Raw genomic sequence first — 18,500 nt, forward strand, 5'->3', positions numbered from 1 at the left:
AATAAAAAAAAAATCTTCTGTGTAAGTCAATGAGGAGAAAAACTATATATAAACCTTTGCCCGTCCAAGCACGTGAGAGTTGGATACAAGCCTCCCCTGCCATAGTCTTACTCACCACTGATGTTGAGAAGGTGGGTGAAGAAGAAGGACTGCTTGTGGAACTCCTCGATGGCCAAGACTATTGGCCCATCCAAGCTGCTCCTCAGAGTCTTCTTGGAGCCACTCTTGTCTGCTATGAGGGACTCTAGCATGGTCCGCACCATGTAGAGCTTAGGAAGGAAGTTAACAAACAGTCACTACTCTCCTATGAGATACCACTGCACGCAACCATGATGCTCTGCAGCAAAAAATAACACCTCTGGTGGGCTTCCACTCTGCTTTCTACACCCTTTGGGCCACCATCATTCTGAGCTAGAAATAATCACACCCCTAAAAAGGGAGACTTGGGGAACTATGCAACAAGCTAAGCATCAAAGCAATGTTTAACACATAACATGAGGGTAAAGACATTGTTGGAGAGCCCATGGAAAGAGCTGCTAACCCACAGGATGAAAGGCTCCTACATGGCTGTAAGGCCATTAATTCCATAGAGATAAAGATTTACACACCTGTGTACTTGATGGTCCTACTGCTCGTCGTGGGACTTTAATATCAAATCCACCCTTGGGGTCCTTTTCACCTCTCAGGCAAGGATCATTTGGTGGCTCTCGACCTCCCTCCCAGTCACAGATTGTCTTTCGAATTGCTTGAAGAACACTGGAATGGGTAGGGAGAGGGAAATTAGTGCTTAATTTGATTTTACTGCAAGGTGAAAACACAGCTATGAACATTAGCAGAGGAAGTATATGAAGTGGGGATATACACTGTTGTTTTTAGTTCCATTTGCAATGGAAAGAGTTGCTGGCCAGGGTATGTTGACTGGCTGTATAATATTAAGCTGTATACAGGACTATGTACTTATATAGTACACGTATACTACATACTACACAAATAAATACATTGGCTCTGTATTACATTCCAGAAAGACCAACCTGATCAGGACGTTCTTCTTCTTCCTTACTGCCTGCCTGAGCGGCTCTCGCAGCGTCACCTGGGCAAAGTCCTGCAGAGCTGCATAGATTGTGTTGCGGATGGCTTGGTTAAAGACACTCTCCATCCGGCCCATCAACACTTGTAGACCTTTAATCATGGCAATTACCTGTAACAAAAATTAAAAACAGATGTACTTCCTATTTTTCCTTCATATGGAGAGGTCCATAAATCCAACGTTAAGATAATTTGGTACTAAATTAATTCTACTCAAGTAACTTAGGTACAGCAAATCGATGGCTGATTTTTTTTCAGTGTTATCTACTTTAAGGATCACAATAAACTGGGGAGAACATTTCCACCACTAGTTTCTTGCAATTGGCCCCTGACCCTTGGCAGGATCTGTTTCCACTCTTGATCTCTTGGTATCTTTAATAACACCCAACCCTGGGAAACTGCACATGTTCCAACTGTCCCGTGCGGCTGATGAGAAAACAGCCCTTGCTGGCTCTTAGTCAATTTTAGCATTTTTTATGTAAAGTCAAAAGTTTAAAATGCAGAAAACTTGATCTCCAGGACACTCTCTCTGCCATGGCACTAAGGAGCAAGGCAGTAGTTGGCACCTACCTCCACAAAGGCAAACTTCTCTTCGCTGGTGTAGTTGTACCGGGTGGCTCGTTCATACTCTTCTGCTGTTCCTGGGCAGTCCTTGTTGCAGAACTTATCTGTGGGATGAACCAGCTTCCAAGAGTACTGGAAGACGGAAACAGATGCTGTCAACATTGCAATGAGTAGGAAGCAAGGCTGGAGACTGAACAGAGCTCAGTGCCAGAGAAACACTCCCTGGACATCACTACACTTGCTTGACACAACTTTGGGTGCAGAATGTGTATTTTTTCTTGGCTTTAACATCACTGTATTAAATATTGCTTTTGTTTATTTGATGGTTTGCCAGTCGTATTGGGCTCTTGACATCTATAGGCTTTCTATCATCATTTGAATTAGTTTTACTTGCTCAAGATCCAGGCTTATCATGCACCCTTCAGTACTTAATGTGGACACCCCAGCACCTCTGAAGAGCGGCGCCATTCTAGGGAGAGAAGAGCAAGCTCTCTCCATTTGGTAAAGAGGGAGTTCAGGGTGATCAGCTGCCTGACTTTAGTATCTTTGTTAAAGCCTTAAAGTAAGGTGGCATGCAAACAGCCTCACCTTTCCAAAAACTGTACAGCATGCCCTGCTAATAAGTTGACACTCACCCGGAAAGAGGAGGACGTTACACACTGATGCACTCACCACTTCCATGACATGGGCACTCCACTTGGACAGCAGTTGCAGCCCCCGTAAAGCGAGATCAAAGAGCTCCCGGTACTCTTCATCGGACTTCTGGCTGTCCAGCCCTGAGCCGGTGACCACCTGGAGGAGATCGCATCGTGTCAGGGCTGGAGTCAGCAGCTTGCTGCAGCTTTGGCTGAGCCAAACAGCAGCAGCAGATCTCCCTCTCAAACCCTAGCTGAAATGAATTCCCCATGACCTTATGATCAAGATAAAACTGGACCGTGCGTGCATTCTCCCTTGAGAAAAGGAGTGTAACTTGGCAGGACTCTTACTACCCAGGCGGTCAATTTATTTCCTACAGAAAAATGAGTTTGATCTGTAACCTCAAAGCAAATAACTGACCTTTTCATTCCACTTTCACATTTCTTTGTGATGGTCTAATACCACTGAACTCCTCCAGAGGCCTTTACTGACTTAAAGTTCAAATAAGCATATACAAATGCCAAAACAAAAGGGCTGAGAATGCTAACAATTCATTGAACTAACAGTGATCAATGAGGATAACACATTTGCAAAAAATAGTCAGAACTGCATCAGAAGAGGCTCTGACATTCAGTAATGAACAGAGGTACTCTCATGAATTTCCCTCAGAGATCTGATAGCTCTGTGCAACAAATAAGACCCATCTGCAAGACATGGGTGTTCTGCCACCCACAGCTAATGGCAAACAATTAGCTGCAAGAATATTTCTACTTCTTATTTCAACTGGGCTCTGGCCAAAAAGTAGTAGCATTTGGAGTAGATCTCCCAGTGCACAATTCTGCACCCACAAGGACCTTCCATAACTCATTTTCCTTTATTGCTGGATCGAGCAGTGGTTTGTTCCACTTGTGTCCTTTTACCCATCTCACCATATGTCCTTGGCAAACCATACTAATGCCACATTTGTCCTCTCCCTGCCTTGTCTGTCTAATTAACTCAATTAAAGCGACTGCCCCTGAGCTTACCTCACTGTTGCTGTAGCGAGCGAGCTCAGAGATGAAGCGGATGTGGTCGTCTCGGATCTGGACCATCTGCTCACAGATGTTGTACTGCGGACTTATGCTGCTCTGAGTGCACGTCCACCTGAGCAAAAAAGCAACAGCTTCAAGAACAGGACACAGGGCTCAGCTCAGACACCCTAGGGACAAAGCCTTGCACTCAGCTGCTCTGTTCGCCTCAACGTGCCCAAGACATGCCACCTTCAGGGCAAATGTCAGTTTGTGTCCTCCCTCTCACCCCTAGGGCATGTGATGTCTTCCAGAGGTGGTCTCAGGGGCATGACAGGGATGCTCGCCCCACATTTCTGCCAGAACATCTCTGCTCCATCCACCCTGAAGGCTGTTCTCCATTATGGGTTACCTAACCCCCATGGGCAGAGGAGCCTATTTCCCTGGCTGCTGTCAGGCAAACTTTCAGGGAAGGACAAACCGCAGAGCTCCATCATCATTTGCATCCTTTCTGCTAAAGCTAAGGATAATAATTCCTTTAGAGGTCATCTTTCTGAGTCTGAAAGGGCTGGGTCATACTTCTGCTGCAAGGAAAGACCCTGCAAGGGGCCACCAATGAAACAACCTTTCTGCTCTACTTGCTTCTGGCTCATATTGCCAGCTTAGTGAAACACATTGAGTGTAAACAATGAGCAGGGTATGATCAAATGAATTCGATTTTCATTTGCATTGAGCCACATGTACTGTGTAACAGTGCAATGTGGTCTTAAAAGGAAGGCAGCTCTCCCCCTCCAGTGGCACAGTCATATGAAGAAGTGGTCACAATGAGCATGAGTCAAATCTATCTAATTTAATATCTAATTTTTCCCAGATCTTTATTGGCCACAGACATAGAAACAGAATGGCTCCACTAAATTGATTTGTGCAAACATCTGTTTCCATCATCACAATGGTTTTAGGTGCACAGATCTTGCTTTTTTTTCCAATAAATAACTAGCCATCTTAAGATAGATAGTCTTCTTCTCCAATATAGACCGGCCATACAAAAGGGAAGTGAGAAACCTGCTTCTGACACGGACATACAGACAAAAACGTATTCCCACAGTTATCTCTGAGGCTCCTGTTGCCAATCTTTGTGGTGCTGGAAGGTCCTGGAAGTGCTGGACCATGTCATCCCTCGTGAATCCAGCCTCCCACAGTCCCATTGCTCCACTCTTACCCGTTTCAATGTCCTGTGTTCCCCACTGGACAATTGGCAGGCTAGCAGGAATTGCCAGGGCTGCCCCAGCCCTTCCTGCTACATACAATCTAGTCCACAGTGCAGAAACAAAACGCCATGCAGGAAAAACACCAATTAAATCCATTTTCATGGAGACACGGAGGGAAAGAAAGTGACAAAAACAATATTAGTAAGAAATGGGGAATATATGGAACCAGCTTGACAGTTAGTGTTGGAAACCCCATGCAATTTGCTGGGAAAGCAAGGGAGTGAAGAAACATTGGTTAGTAAGGTGCAGCACAGAGACCTGCTAGACAGACATTAAACTGTGCACAGCCCACGAGCTACCTTGGTTTTGAGATGAGAAAATGAAATGCAGCTGACACATGTTTTGTTGAAATGTGTTTTCTGAATAGTTTGGGATAAAAAGGTGTAAATTTTTAGATAATCTTCCTTTTCAAATTTAAGTTTTTGGAAATACTTTTAAAATTCACATTTTATAGAATTTCTTTTTTTATTATTATTATTTTTTCAACTGCCATTGAAAACCTTTTGCTTGGGAAATTCTGCCATATTACTTTCATTTTTCTCATGCAAACTTGGTTGGCATTTTTCAACCAGCCTTCAGGAGAGCAGGGGAGGGTGCTCCTGGGGCAGCCAGGCAGTGGGCTGAAAGCAGGACCCTCTGCAGGGAAGGGGGAAGCAAACAGGCAGAGATGAGACCACAGGCTAGGTCCTGTCCCGACAGCTGTTCAGCTAGACTGCTGCTTAGTGACGATGGAGAAATCTGACTTCCACATGACCTGGTCCCATGGGTAAATGGTCACTCAGTGGTGAAACCCAGTCTGCGATCAGCGATTACAGCCAACACAGCTTGGAAGGGCTTTGCTTATGTGCAATTGTAAATGCTATTCCTAGGATGTCCAAACCCACCGGTGATTCTCCTAACAATAACTGAGCACCATGCAAAGCTACAGAGACAAGTGGGGCTTGGATGCAAGTGGTGGGATCTGAAGTAACACCTGCAAATCCTCCTGATGGGAGCAACAAACTGGCTCTGAACCTATGCTGTGAAGCAGTGCTGCAGATCCCACACTGCGATGACTGAGTACTCCTGGAAAGACTCAAGTTCTGCCTTTTTTCCAGCAATATTCATTCATTTATAATGCATCGGACCCACCCTTTTCACCTCATTCCTGTTGCCTTTCTGCAGTGCCTGAGCTAGAAGAGATGCCCTGGCTACCGCACAGATAGATCCAGCTGTGTTCATGCTCTGAAGGATTTTGTCCTTGGGATGAAAAATGGGGATTAAAGTCTCTCCAGAGCAGGGACACGCTGCTCGCACTCACACAGCTCCGGGCGCACACGTCCCAAGCACTCAGCGGCCGCCCCAAAACCGCGCACCGTGCCCGCTCGCCCGCCTGCACACACGGGAATGGTTCCATGGAGCTGGCGAGGAGACGTCTTCCCATGCAGGGACACACAGGTACACACAGGCACACAGAGTCAGGCACGCTGGGTGTGCAGCCCCCAGGGACACACACACAGGTACCCGTGCACAGACCTCACGCACGCCGAGGAGGGAGATGCAGCTCCCACAGCTTTCGGGACACACACAGAAGCCAAGAGACATTATGGCAGGCACTCACTTGGATTTGTTCTCCTCATAGTGAGCACTGGTCTTAATGTATCTGGCCAGTTCTATCTGCATATCGCCGAATAAAGGAACCACCTGCAGCTGCTGGAAAAGAAAACAAAAGATGGTTGAAACGCAGCAGAGAGTCCCTAGGGTGACGCAAGGGACGAGGAAGTGGCATCCTGCAGCTCTGAAGTGACAGGCTGTTCAAACCTGGATGTGGGATCTCTTCACACTTAGGAAGTGACTGAAAACTATCACAAAAGGTTTTGGGGCAAGGAAGATCCCCCACTGCGAGTGCTTTGGAGCTGTGGGCTTTCCAGTACTGGCTTGGTTATTGCCAGAATGCTGTAACCAGCATCAGCTGTGAGAGAAAAGGGTCTTTTTACACCAAACAGAGAGAAGCATACTCCGCATTGGGGCTTACTGCCTCCACCATAATCCTCAGGGAGAACAGAGGGATAAAACCCAGCACATCAGTATCATGGCAGTGCGCCAGGGAGGGGAGGTGTAGGCTGCTTCTGCTGCACTGCCAGAGATGTGCCTTCTTTCCCCAGGGGACTCAGACTTTACTTCGGCACAGCAGTCGCTAGTGATGCGTCTTACAGTTTCTCCACGGAAAGAAAAACACAGTCACAGCCTCAATGCACTACAGCATGGCTCTCCCTGTACATCTCAGGAGGATTTTGATGGGAAATAAATAAGTTCTAAGTGCACTGAACGTGTCTCAAGCTCAGAGAGGCTCCGCTGGAGTACCTAAAGTTCTTCAATAAAAAGTGAAGCTTCAACTTCACCTAGCTATGAAACCCTAGCCCCAAAATTCAAGGAAGATGGTGGCAAATTCACTGTCGTGTTATATCACACACTTCTTTTCTGAGGCTGGCTTGCGTGGAGGATATGCAATGCTGTCATCAGGAATTCCCAGTAGCACTTTCATAAGCAGTTTAAATGAAAGGGTAGTTCTTTTTCACTACTCAAATTCCTGGTCAATCCACTAAAAATTTAATCAGAAGGCAGTGAGCAGATGTAGTAAGTGGAGTAGTTGGCTTTTCTTAGTGAGATCTGATAGTCTGGAGTGGTACTTAACTGATTAGGTGAGACCACAGCAGATGTTGGAGAAGTGCTCGTGGAAAAAAGCTGGAAAGGAAGAAGTTATTCCACGCAGTGGAAGGTATGGTACCGGTCCAATTCTCCGATAGACCACAACCTTTTGCAATGAACCACAAATGTGCTCGAGTGCACCAAGACGACCAAACACTACAGATCATGCTGAGGACTTGATTTAAACCGAGGCAAAGATTCCGTCAAACTAGCAAAGGTGCACTCAGAAAAAAAAGAAAACTCCAAGGGACAGCATGATAAATCTCTTTTGCAGAGCCGCAGTCCTTAGCCATCTCCCTGGTGACTGGGAAGTACACAGGCACCTCAATATCTCCCCCACCTGTGAGGTTATGGTGTCTGTAGTTCCCTACGGCAGTGTTTGAGCCCCACGGTCCCTGGGAGATGATGAAAATATGGGCAAACAGGTCCTCACTCACTCGAGGCAAGGATGCAGCAGCAGGTACATCGGCCTTCCATGAAGCCAGCCATCCAGGCTCACCAACACATTTGCCCCTTGCCAGACCCTAACATGACCTGACCTGTCCCAAACCTGGAAAGCCTCCAAGACTCAGCCTGTGCACAGAACCAAAAGGCAGGAGGAGTCATTTCACCCTGCCAGTGCCCAGGAGATGCTTGTACTATGCTGAGCTCAAGCAAGCCATGTAACCAGGCAAAGACAAAGTCTCAGCCCTCTTCTCCATATGCCACTGACAGCTTGCATACACACATTTGGGGAGGAAACAGACAGGGCTATCCCAAACATTTATTGTGCTGAGCAGCCCTGTGGCAATGCTTTCCTCCATACAGCCTGGGGAACAGCCCAGGGCTGAATCCAGCTGCACGCAGAAAAGGGGCAGAAGGAGGCTGCACAGCTGCTTCCCACCATGCCACTGGGAGCACCCAGCTCTTGCAGACCTTTCCCCAAAGCCTTGATCTCAGATAAAACAAAAAGGATTCACCAAACCACCATCAAACCTCAGCCCCCTGAGGAACTCCCTGAACACCTGCAAATTCCAACCAATACAAGCTCTCCAAGAAGCTTTTTGTCTCCTACAGGGAACAGTTTATACACCAGGCGAGACTGCAGTGGTATGTTGGCTGGCCAGCTTTGTCCCCTGTCCCTCAACGTGCCAGCTCAGCAGTGAGCTGAGGGACAAGGCATGCGACCAGCAGCCACATAGATCTCAGCAAACCCACGCAAAAATCATGGTGCTTTTCAGGAGACTGCAACCCAGCCTGAAAACTGTGCCCAGAGCTAGATGTGGATGTCAGCCTGGCATACCTTTCCCTTGTCCACAAAACAGACCTCCCACATATCATTCCCATCCTTCAGCCCTTTGGCAGGAGGGCCATTATCTCCCATCTCACCCATGCCGTGCCTCTGTGCCCATGCATGTTCACAACAATCCCACTCCTCATGCTTCTGTCTAGATAATTCCTCGATCCTTTAGGGTTTTTTTTCGGAACTATAAATGATTCCTGTGCTTTTCTGTTGGCAGCATGTGCAATGGTACAGGTTGGTCTCCAGCAAACTCCAGCCTCACCCAGACAGGTCACTGACCTTGAAGAATTTGTCTATTTTGCTAAGGTTGATTCTCTTCTTGGCATCCAGTTTGTAGATGTTGCTGACATTCCCATCCATAAGATATAGGCCAAATCCCATCACCTAGGGAAGACAGAAAGGGTAGGTCTCATTAACTTAACAAGAAAAAGGCAGTTCTCATTTGCTGAGCAAACCCACTTCAGGACCCTGTGCCACTCAGAACTCATTGAGAAAATAGTATAAAATGTGCACATATCTGCAAGGATGTGTGTGGTAGGTAGAGCACATGTAATAGAATGTTTCTGTTTTCTGTGCAAAAATGCATGGTTCTCAATTGTTCCTCCTCTCTCACAAATAAAGACAATCCAAAATTCTTCTCCACTCATATTAAAAAAGCAAGCATTTGCACCTAGAAAATTGAAAACATCTAAAATATTCTCCTGAATTGATTTTTTTCATTTAATTCAGTACAAATCATTACAGATACTAAACCTACCCACATTATCCTGCAAAGAATCTAAGCTGACTCATACCATGATAATGATGTTCTTAGGCTAACAGTGACTGTAATCACTGTAATAACTGACTTACAATACGGACAAACATACTAACTAAGCAAGCTGTGTGCCCATAAGATACTGGATCTTCAGAGAAGGGATGTGTGTAAACCCAAAGGAGCAAAAAAATAAAGAAAATGAAGAGAAACATTATCTTGGAAGGCAATGTCACTTTACTAAATTGAAAGTGGAACTACCCAAATACCCAGCCCTGTAAATATGGCCAAACCTCACCTTTAAAAGCATATGTTTCTCACTGGGTGTGAGATACATCTTGTTTTCATAGTAATCCACACAGATGTTGACAATATCAGCCAGCAATTCCTCATAGCCAGGGATAACCTCTAGTTGTTGGTGCAGACACTGAAACAGCAACAGGGGACACTTTATGCACATGGACAGAGGAACAGTGGGGATATGTTCCCAGAGGTGGAAACATACTTGAAAGAATAAGAAGATAATGAGGTTTCTAAAAACCCTGTCCGTGCTTTTCTTGAGTTACAGATAGAAGACTGACCTCATGGTACCACCTATAAAGAACCTCCTGTAGGAGAGCTCTCCTCTTCAGACTGATGATGGCAGCCAAGTATCAGACAGTGAGATGAAAAAGAGTCTGCACAGAAACAGACTTTCTGACTGTCTCCTGTCTCTGTGCAATATTTTATCTAATTAGAAAAAGCTATAGAGCTTGTAGAGTGTGGAGGTCTCTTGTGTCTGATCTGCAGTCCCTATGCAGCTGCAGAGACAGAGTGGATGGATTTCTGGAGAAAAACAGGGGCAAGGTTTATGGGAGAAAGGCTCCTGAGAGCTCTTCTTACATCTTTTAGAGCTTTATCCTTGTCTTGACATAAAGAGACCTCCAAATCTACCCAGGATAACCCAATGGAGACAATTATTACTAGAATTATGCAGCCTGACTCGAACACCAACAGTCATCAGAAATGACCCAACAAACAAGGCAGATATCACTGCAGTCCAGCCTGAAGCGCTCTCAGCCTTGGCAAGACTGCCTCTGTCTGAACATGGAAGGGTCAGCTGGTTCGGAGGAATGGGACTTGCCTGTGTGATGCGGTTGTGATTTGCCAGGAACATAGAGAGGTTCTGGGACTCCTGGATGGACTGGGGGTCTGCCATCTTCCGCAGAAACTGGGCAGCTCTGAAAGGGAGAAATCCACCATCACCATGACTTGTTGCCCAGTGCCAGGCTCTCACCCCCTACCCTCCTCACTTCACCTGCAGCTGCAGAGCAGCAGCCTCAGAGCTCGCCTGCAGCAGAGGTTTCCTCTTTCATTTTACCCACACGGAACCGAAACACACAGGAGCTCGGTCATTTTCTCACAAAGAGACCACAACAGTACACATAAGCACCCTTCAGCCACCTATATCTGCTTGATCCCACTGAGGGCTGGGCTCCCTGCCAGACCAGGCACAGGCCCAGCCCTGTTCTGCCTGCTTCTTGCCCCTCACCTTTTGTAGGCTGAGTGGTCATTTTTGACACTGCACTTCATGTTCTTCAGCTCATCCAGGACAGCGAACATGTTGATGAACTTGCCCAGCGTGAGGAGATAGGCCTCGGAGACAAAGTCCTTCCTCCGCTCAGCGTGGCAAAGGCGCTTTACCTCGCTGCAGAACCGCTCGATAGCCTTGCGCTGGAAGGCAGCGGGACAGGGTCACCACATGCACACCACCACCACCCCTACAGCCACCATCCCCTTCCTTCTCCTGGTGGGATGAGGGCTCCAGGATCTCACTCTGTTGTGGCCATGAAATGAGGCAGCATTACAGACCCTTACAACAAATGTCCTCAGTGCTGGAGGCGAGGAGGGGCCTTGAATCCTTTGTTTGGGCCTGCCCTGAGGGCAGCGTGTTCTGCCAAATCATGCCTTGGCTTTTTAGGTGGAGCATTAAGATCTCATTGGACATAAAACCCAAAGGCAGCAGTGAAACCCAGCTGCAGCCAGTTGTAAATGCAAGCAGTGACATAGAGAGCTCCCTTGAGCCCACAGCAGCTCTGTTTGCTGCATGGTATTGCTGTGCTGTGCTGGGATCTGAGCACGTTATTTTCTCAAGTGTCTCAAATGTAGCAACTGTTAGCTTTGGTGTTTGACACTGGCCAGGTATTGTGCTCAGAATGGACACACCAGCTGCATCTTCAGCCCTCAGCTCTTCTTGGCTTTGCTTCAGATGGAGGAGCAGCAGAGTGAGCTGTGCTGGCCCTGATAAAGAACCCCAAACCAAAGACATTTTTGTCAACTTCGACCACTTACCTGAAAATACATGAACTTCATAAGCTTGGTGACTTCTGGCTCCAGAACTTCTACTGTCTTCTCATAAATCTCCACTCGGTTTGGCTGTTCATTACATTTCACCTGCAAAGACAAACCATGATTGTTAGCATTAATACTTCTAACACAGCTGTGGACTTGCAACAGCCACTGTCTTCAGCTTGTTTCACACTGAACGCTGTCCCCATTTCAGGACAATGGAGAGACCTGAGAAGGAGCTTCTTTTCAAGGCAAAAGGTGATGTCAGAAGGGACTATTTCTCCAATATGAAATTATCTCCAGGTGTTATAAACAGGGACAATCCTGGCTCTGAGAAACAAAATCTTCTAATGCACTTCTCAAGGGTAGAATACATAAAATATGGAATCTGGGCTACCCACACAATGTGGGAATGCTTTATCATGAATTTATTGAAGATTTTGTGTTGCTAAGTCCCATGGACACACAAGGCACCATGCTATGGTTCTGCTCTAGACCTGCTGGGATAATTTTCATTCTGTTACAGAACCATTAAAAATCCCTGGGCTTGGATGTGGCTAGCAGCAATGAAGTGAGTCACCTGTATCAGTCCTAGGAAGCTGCATTTAAGGAAAGATGTATCCAGTTTTCACACACCTCATTTCTAAATGATGACTTGGAGTCAACACCAAACTTTCAGGAAAAACCCCAGCTGCCCAACAAAATGCATCCTGCTGCTGTTATTCTTTGTCAGGGGATGGATGCCAAGGGCCTTCCTAGGGTGTATTTTGTTTCCAGTTGTTGCTGACACAAGGTTGTGATGGGGCTGACACTTGTGCTTCAAGTGGCGTGAATGTCACGGAGGCAATGGGCATGGGAGGACACTAAAACTCCAAAACAGAAGGTGATCCATAGTACTCAAACCCTACCCAAGTGCACAACACACATCTTGTCTTGCCAACAGCTCGGCCATGTCCTGCCTTCCGCTAGCCTGGCCAGCAGAGGCAAGAGCAGCACAGCATCAAATATAAATGGGAGATAAGCAAAAATCTAATCAGCATCAGCTGTCTTCCTGTGGCCGGGTCTCATCAGACCATCAGCAGAATATAATCCACGGGAACTGAGATTTGACCTTTCCTGGGGAATCGCTAACATGGGCAAAGCCAGTCATGCAGAAATATTTTTTCCAAGCTCCATGGAAGCCCTGCAAACCCTTTTATCAGTAGGGTTAATGCAAGTGTGCTGCATCTGCCCGTTGTGTTGGCAGCTTGCATTTTTGAAGTGATGAAGTGTGTGCTCATGTGGCAGAAGACAAGCTTTGTGCTGAAGTCTGAATCACAGCTCAGTGGGCCACGTGAGCATCCTTACTCATGCCTGTAGGTGTTTGAAGGATGGAACCACCAAAATTCAGGTTGGAGCAGGATTGAAAAATATTTGAAACAGAGCTAGCAGTAGAGGGGGAGAATGATTAAGCCTGGGACCTTCAGGTATACCAACTGCAAAATAGGACATTTGGATGAGACCTGACAAGGAAGCAGATATTCACTCCAGAAATGCTTCTGATATAGTGAAGAGCTCCTTCATGCACTCTGACACAACATCAATCATTTTGGGGTTCCCCTGGGAGTAGAGAGGGCTCCCACATCCAGGCACCAGTTTGGGATGCAGAAACCTGCTCCAGCTGCCCACTGCTCCATGCAAGGCAGGGACAGCCCAGATCTGCCATGTCCCAAGAGCACCTGCTGCTCTCACATGGGGCTGGCCATATTGCTTCTTTGTGAAATCACAGAATCATTAAGGTTTGAACAGACCACTATGATCATCTAGTCCAACTGTCAGCCCACCACCACTATGCCCACTAAGCATGTGCCACATCTCCATGGTTCTTGGACACCTCCTGGGACAGTGATTCCACCACCTCCCTGCCTTTGTGTGTCCTTCTCCCCTGTTGGTCCTGCAGGGGTGAAGTGACCTCACGTATGACTGCAGGGAGAGCAGGGGAAAGACTCCTGAAACTAGAAAATTTATATATATATATAGCTGACAGGTACCACTAAGATATGTCAGGGATGAAACTAATGCATCTTCCATACTCAAGGGTGCAGAGCAGATGTCCTTTGCTAGGGCAGCAGTAGGGATGTGTTTCTTCTGGAGTGGCTACCTGCTGCTGGGATTAGTCGTTGAGGCTTCAGTGGGGAGAGGAAGATAATTTGAAGAGTCTGTGGTTTCTGTTTTCAACCTTTCTACTCGCTTCATTCTCCGCTTTTTTTTTCTGCCTCCACCCCAAACTGACCCACACTGAAGACAAAACCCTGCATACCTGTGGGATGGCTCGCGAGCAGCTCCTCCACGTGTACAGCATCACGGCGTACTCGTGGCCTTCTTCCAGCATTTCATTCTGAAACACAGAGAGATGTTGCTGGGGCAAGGCACGCGCTGCGGTGTAGCATTGCTGGGCAGTGCCCAGGGACTCACCATGCTGGAGTGCACCGTTGCCTGCTCGATGTACCTGGCGATGCCGGTCACAAAGGCATTTCTGTCTTCAAAGTTTGTGTCAAAATTAGCCTACGGGTGAAATGGAGATGGGGATTAAAATATGCACATGCTAGATGTTCGCTCACCTGGTGCCGTGTGCTGGCAAACTGTTTCAGAAGTACAGGCAGGAAAACCCCCAGCAGGCTCAGGGAGAAGCAGGAGGGCTCTTGGGACATAGGGGTCAGCCCATAATGAATTGGAGGTGCTGGGAATCACAGCATCTCTAGGGATAAAGTAGATTCATACATGCAGCTTGCAGTGCATCTGAATCCCATGTGTTCATTAGAGGAAACCCTGCAGATGATGGATGTGAAGATGTGGCCATTGAAACTGACAAAGCCTTCTAAAATCAAGCCAAGCCAGTGGGGATCAGTTATATGGAACTGCAGCCACACCAGTGAGCAAACCTGTAGCAAGTATATTAACGACTTCAGTCTTTTAACTCAGAGAAAGATGCAACCTCATTAATTTCCATTTGTGCCCTGGCTTCTAGGGGAAGACCACATCCTGTCAGCAGGAATTGCAAAGGATAAACACAGAAAGAGCAGGGAAAAAGATGTCTGGGAAACATAAATATGAAAGTCAGCACTCAGCGCTAGTGCTAGTGCTGCTCTTGCAAGCTGATGCTTTGGGAGAAACAGTTGTTGTGGAACCTGAGCTACTGCTTTGCATGTAGATGTGGCAGTAAGAAAGTGCAAAGCAAGGCAGGGGGTGAAAGCACAGCTCCTCCTCGTTCACATGCTTCGTGCTTGGGCAGTTTCCTCCGCGAAGGCACGCTGATGCTATCTCCTGCACGGCAGAGCACACATAGGTCCGAAGTGCACAGAGCGATGTCATCAGCATTGCAGTGACTGCGTTCACCTCAATAACTGACTTCCTGAGCAGCTGAGCTGGGAGCACAGAGCTGTGGGCATAGAGCTGCTTTTCTCTGTGCCTCTATGACCCTAATGTGACTAACACGACAGCAAAAGCTGAGGCTGCAAATGCATTTCTGAGTAGCAAGGAGAGCGCTAACCCCAAAGCAGGTGTGATAAGGAACCAGGCTTGGCCAGTACTTCCAGACCCAGTTTTGTCACTGTTTCAATGAGGTTTACAGGCCCAGCTGAGAGCACACGCTCGTGGCCACAAAGCACAAGTGAGGCTGTGCCATAGGGCAGGACCCTGAGCCTCTCAAGGGCCACACGCCAGCAAAGAGTAAAAATTACTTTGTGAAGAGAGATGTTAAATTATTACTAAGATTTTCCAGGGAGAGCTGGAACTTGAACAGCCCAGAAATGCCTTCGGGTCTGATAACCCAGGGTGATACCAGTGCTACTGAACAAGCCCTTGGTCTGACCTGCTGAAAGAGATACTGTAACTCCAGCGCCCTGCACATGGAGCATTGCAATCACGGTAGGGCTGCATTTATGCACGACCACGGTAAGGCGTGCAGACAGGAGTGGCAGGATGGAGAAATATAACCCTGCGTTATATTTAACCCTGGGTGCGTGCTATAGGACAGGGTGTGGTTGGCCAAGCAGTCGCAGCATCCCGCTGCGGATCCAAAAGCAGCGCTTTGAGCCTTCCCCTGGTCCCATGCCAGGCTTGGGCAGAGCAGCTGCAGCTGAATCTGTGGTCTCTTGAGGCAGAGCAGTGGTTATCACAGAATCATAAACGTGTTTCAGTTGGAAGGGATTCTTAAAGGCCATCTGGTCCGACTCCCCTGCAATGAACAGGGACACCCACAGCTCCAGCAGGTGCTCGGAGCCCCTCCAGCCTGACCTTGGGTGTCTGCAGGGAGGAGGCATCCACCACCTCTCTGGGCAACCTGTGCCAGTGCCTCACCACCCTGCTGCCTGCCCTCCCCTGACCGGCAGCTCCAGCTGTGTGCACAGCAGGGGACGGACAAATTCAGGCAGAACTTTGATTTTGACCTACTTAGATGCGTGCACTTAGCACTTAAAGGAAGCACAGAAATACACACAAAACAAAACATTAGTGAGAACTTTCTGTTGTTATCAAAAATCTCATCTCTGGCTTCTCATCCGTTCGTGCACTCTGGTCCTCATTTTTAACTTGCCTATGTCTTGCTCAGTGTTAAAGAACCCTTTTCCCAATCTCTGGCAGCGGAGCTGTGGCTAGATCTGTTCTGAACGTTTCCTCCAAGACGCTGATCGGATGCACTTCTTGCTCCTTCTCCCAGCACCACGTGCCCTTGTGCTATGCAGAACAGCCCCCGTGCCCCGCGGGGCTGGGAGCTGTGGGTACCTGGTACATGATGGAGGAGGGAGGCGGCTCGATGCATGGCTGCTGGTCCGGCAGCGGCAGCTCCTCCAGCAAGTCCACATTGGACAGGGCGTCCTCCAGTGTGACGTGGGTCGTCATGGTGCCGGCTGTTCAGTTTCCACACTAGATCCAAAGGAAAAGAGAGGGTGATAAACAGCAGCCGGAAGACTGAGTGGGAAAGCACCAAAGGACAAAACTGCAGCCAGGCCTGCCTTGCACTGCAGGGGACTCAATCCCGGTTTATCTTGTTTTCCTTTTCTTGTGTATTTAACCTATATCTCCGTGTCATCTCCCCTTCCACAATTCAATAACAGAGCAGGAATGCAGAATTGGAGGAACACAGCCACCCACCCAAGTCCTTCTCTGCTCAGCTCTGTGCAGAACAGCCGGGTGCTGCGGCGCAGCCCGAGCAGCCTGAAGTGAAAGCGTGAGATGCAAAGCGGTGCTTTCAAAAATATCTCTCCAAGCAGTGCAATGAGAAAAGCATGAGCAGCGCTGACACTCACATGGTGCCCTTCCTACACACATGAGTAGCACTGGAAACTGTAAACAACAAAGCGCATTTTTCCAGGTGAACCAGAAAGGATCGAGTTCTGCACAGCTTAGGCAGTGAAAAAAGAAGTGGTTGTTAGAAAATACATATTTCTTTGCTTTTACCATGCAGCGCGTCCCCTGCTCAGGCCCTGCTTGCCCTGGAGCTGCCACCAGCCGTGTCCTGAGATGGTGCCAGCTGCACATGACAAAAAAACCAAAGGGAAATGTTGCTGAAAGAGCTCACTGCTGCTTACCGCTGCGCTGAACTCCCCAGCAGCCAAGCCAGCAGGAAACACAGGACAAACCGCTACGTCCCGGATCTCTTTTGCTCTTCACCTTTGCGGTGAATGCCCCACCATGGACGGACCCTGCTGTCCTCCAGGCTGAGCACGTGTATAACCACAGCCGCCAGGCTCCCCCAGTTAATGCTTAATCCCTGCGCAATGGCTGTGCTGACCTGGAGTGTGTCTCCTAGAAAACACCCAGCTGCACTTAAACATTTGCAGAGAGAGAAATGGCTTGAAATATTGACATTGCTTAATTAGCAAATCACTCCCCTTTCAAAAAGTGTATTTTTTTCCAGTTGGACCTGTTTCGTTTCAAATGTGAACTGCTCTGGTTTTATTACTTTAATCTGCAAGACAGTAGAGCTCTTAAGCAAAGTTTTCATGAAGATACTCCCAGGTTTCAATAGGAACACCCTGCAACCTTTGCTTTAGGTCAGGCAAGCGGGCTGAGCTCTTCTATGCCTTGTTACAGAGCACATCTCCCAATCCTTTAATCATCTCTTTGGCTTTTCTCTAAGCTTGATCCCATTTTCCAATCTTGCAGCTTTTTTTGGTGAGGTGCAGACAGCATAGCAGGACGCGGGGCTCCAGCACAGTCTGCACAAACACCAGACACAAAAGCAGCACAACGTCCCTTCTCGTGCACCACCACATCAGCCCCTTTGGTCACAGCAGCCATCCTACAAGCGCTCCAGCTCAGCTGATTATCTGCCTCAGTCCCCTTAGGTCCATTTTTTTGCTGTTTGTTTTTTAACTGAGTCACTGCTTCCCAGACTATAAGTTTGTTTTTCATTTCCAGCACTGGGAGCATGGAAGGACAATGGTTTGGGGATGTCCATAGATAGACACGCACACACACCCAATGAGGAATGTGGCCCAGGGGGATGGATGTGTGTGGCGTGCTGACCTGAGCGGCTTCGTGCTGGGTGAGGACAGGAATGAGCTGTGCCTCTTGTCACTGCTGCTGCCTGCAGCAGGAGCTCTGAGAGCATGGAGGGGTCTGGTAAAACCCATGTCACCTCCACAAATGCCTCCCCAAGGCAGAGGGCAGCTTTTCGGGCTGTAGTAGGAGATCTGGTTCCCAATTCAGCATCTCAGACCCATGGTGCAGAGTACTGCACTAACCTGCAGGAAGGTCTTGCCCCCCTGCCATAAAGGTCTTGCATTCAAACGCAGGAAGGGAGGAGGCAGCAGTGTGGAAATAATGAACAGAAAAGGAAGCATCGAGCAAAGCAGGCGTCAGCCATGAGCATGGCCCACCCCATGCTCAGCCATGAGAGAAACAGG

General features: G+C 47.9%; 1 protein-coding gene across 5 annotated transcripts in view; it reads right to left on the bottom strand.

Annotated features, from left to right (window-relative positions):
- Positions 1-18,500, bottom strand: part of CYFIP2 (cytoplasmic FMR1 interacting protein 2) — a 50,509-nt gene that overhangs the window by 28,273 nt on the left and 3,736 nt on the right. For 2 of the 5 annotated variants that reach the window (XM_021410281.1, XM_021410277.1), the window contains exons 2-16: positions 16,375-16,515; positions 14,068-14,157; positions 13,913-13,990; positions 11,617-11,718; positions 10,817-10,998; positions 10,409-10,505; positions 9,584-9,712; positions 8,811-8,915; positions 6,162-6,253; positions 3,312-3,429; positions 2,323-2,442; positions 1,657-1,782; positions 1,032-1,198; positions 609-756; positions 116-269 (exon numbers count right to left, since the gene is read on the bottom strand). In XM_021410281.1, coding sequence (XP_021265956.1) covers positions 116-269; positions 609-756; positions 1,032-1,198; positions 1,657-1,782; positions 2,323-2,442; positions 3,312-3,429; positions 6,162-6,253; positions 8,811-8,915; positions 9,584-9,712; positions 10,409-10,505; positions 10,817-10,998; positions 11,617-11,718; positions 13,913-13,990; positions 14,068-14,157; positions 16,375-16,491 — 1,825 coding nt within the window. In that variant the 5' untranslated portion in view covers positions 16,492-16,515. Of the gene's footprint in view, positions 1-115; positions 270-608; positions 757-1,031; positions 1,199-1,656; positions 1,783-2,322; positions 2,443-3,311; positions 3,430-6,161; positions 6,254-8,810; positions 8,916-9,583; positions 9,713-10,408; positions 10,506-10,816; positions 10,999-11,616; positions 11,719-13,912; positions 13,991-14,067; positions 14,158-16,374; positions 16,516-16,743; positions 16,825-17,049; positions 17,145-18,500 lie in introns of those variants that run through there. The other 3 variants (XM_021410280.1, XM_021410278.1, XM_021410282.1) reach the window with 3 other exon arrangements.

This window comes from Numida meleagris, chromosome 12 (assembly GCF_002078875.1).
Source record: "Numida meleagris isolate 19003 breed g44 Domestic line chromosome 12, NumMel1.0, whole genome shotgun sequence".
NCBI classification, from domain to species: domain Eukaryota; kingdom Metazoa; phylum Chordata; class Aves; order Galliformes; family Numididae; genus Numida; species Numida meleagris.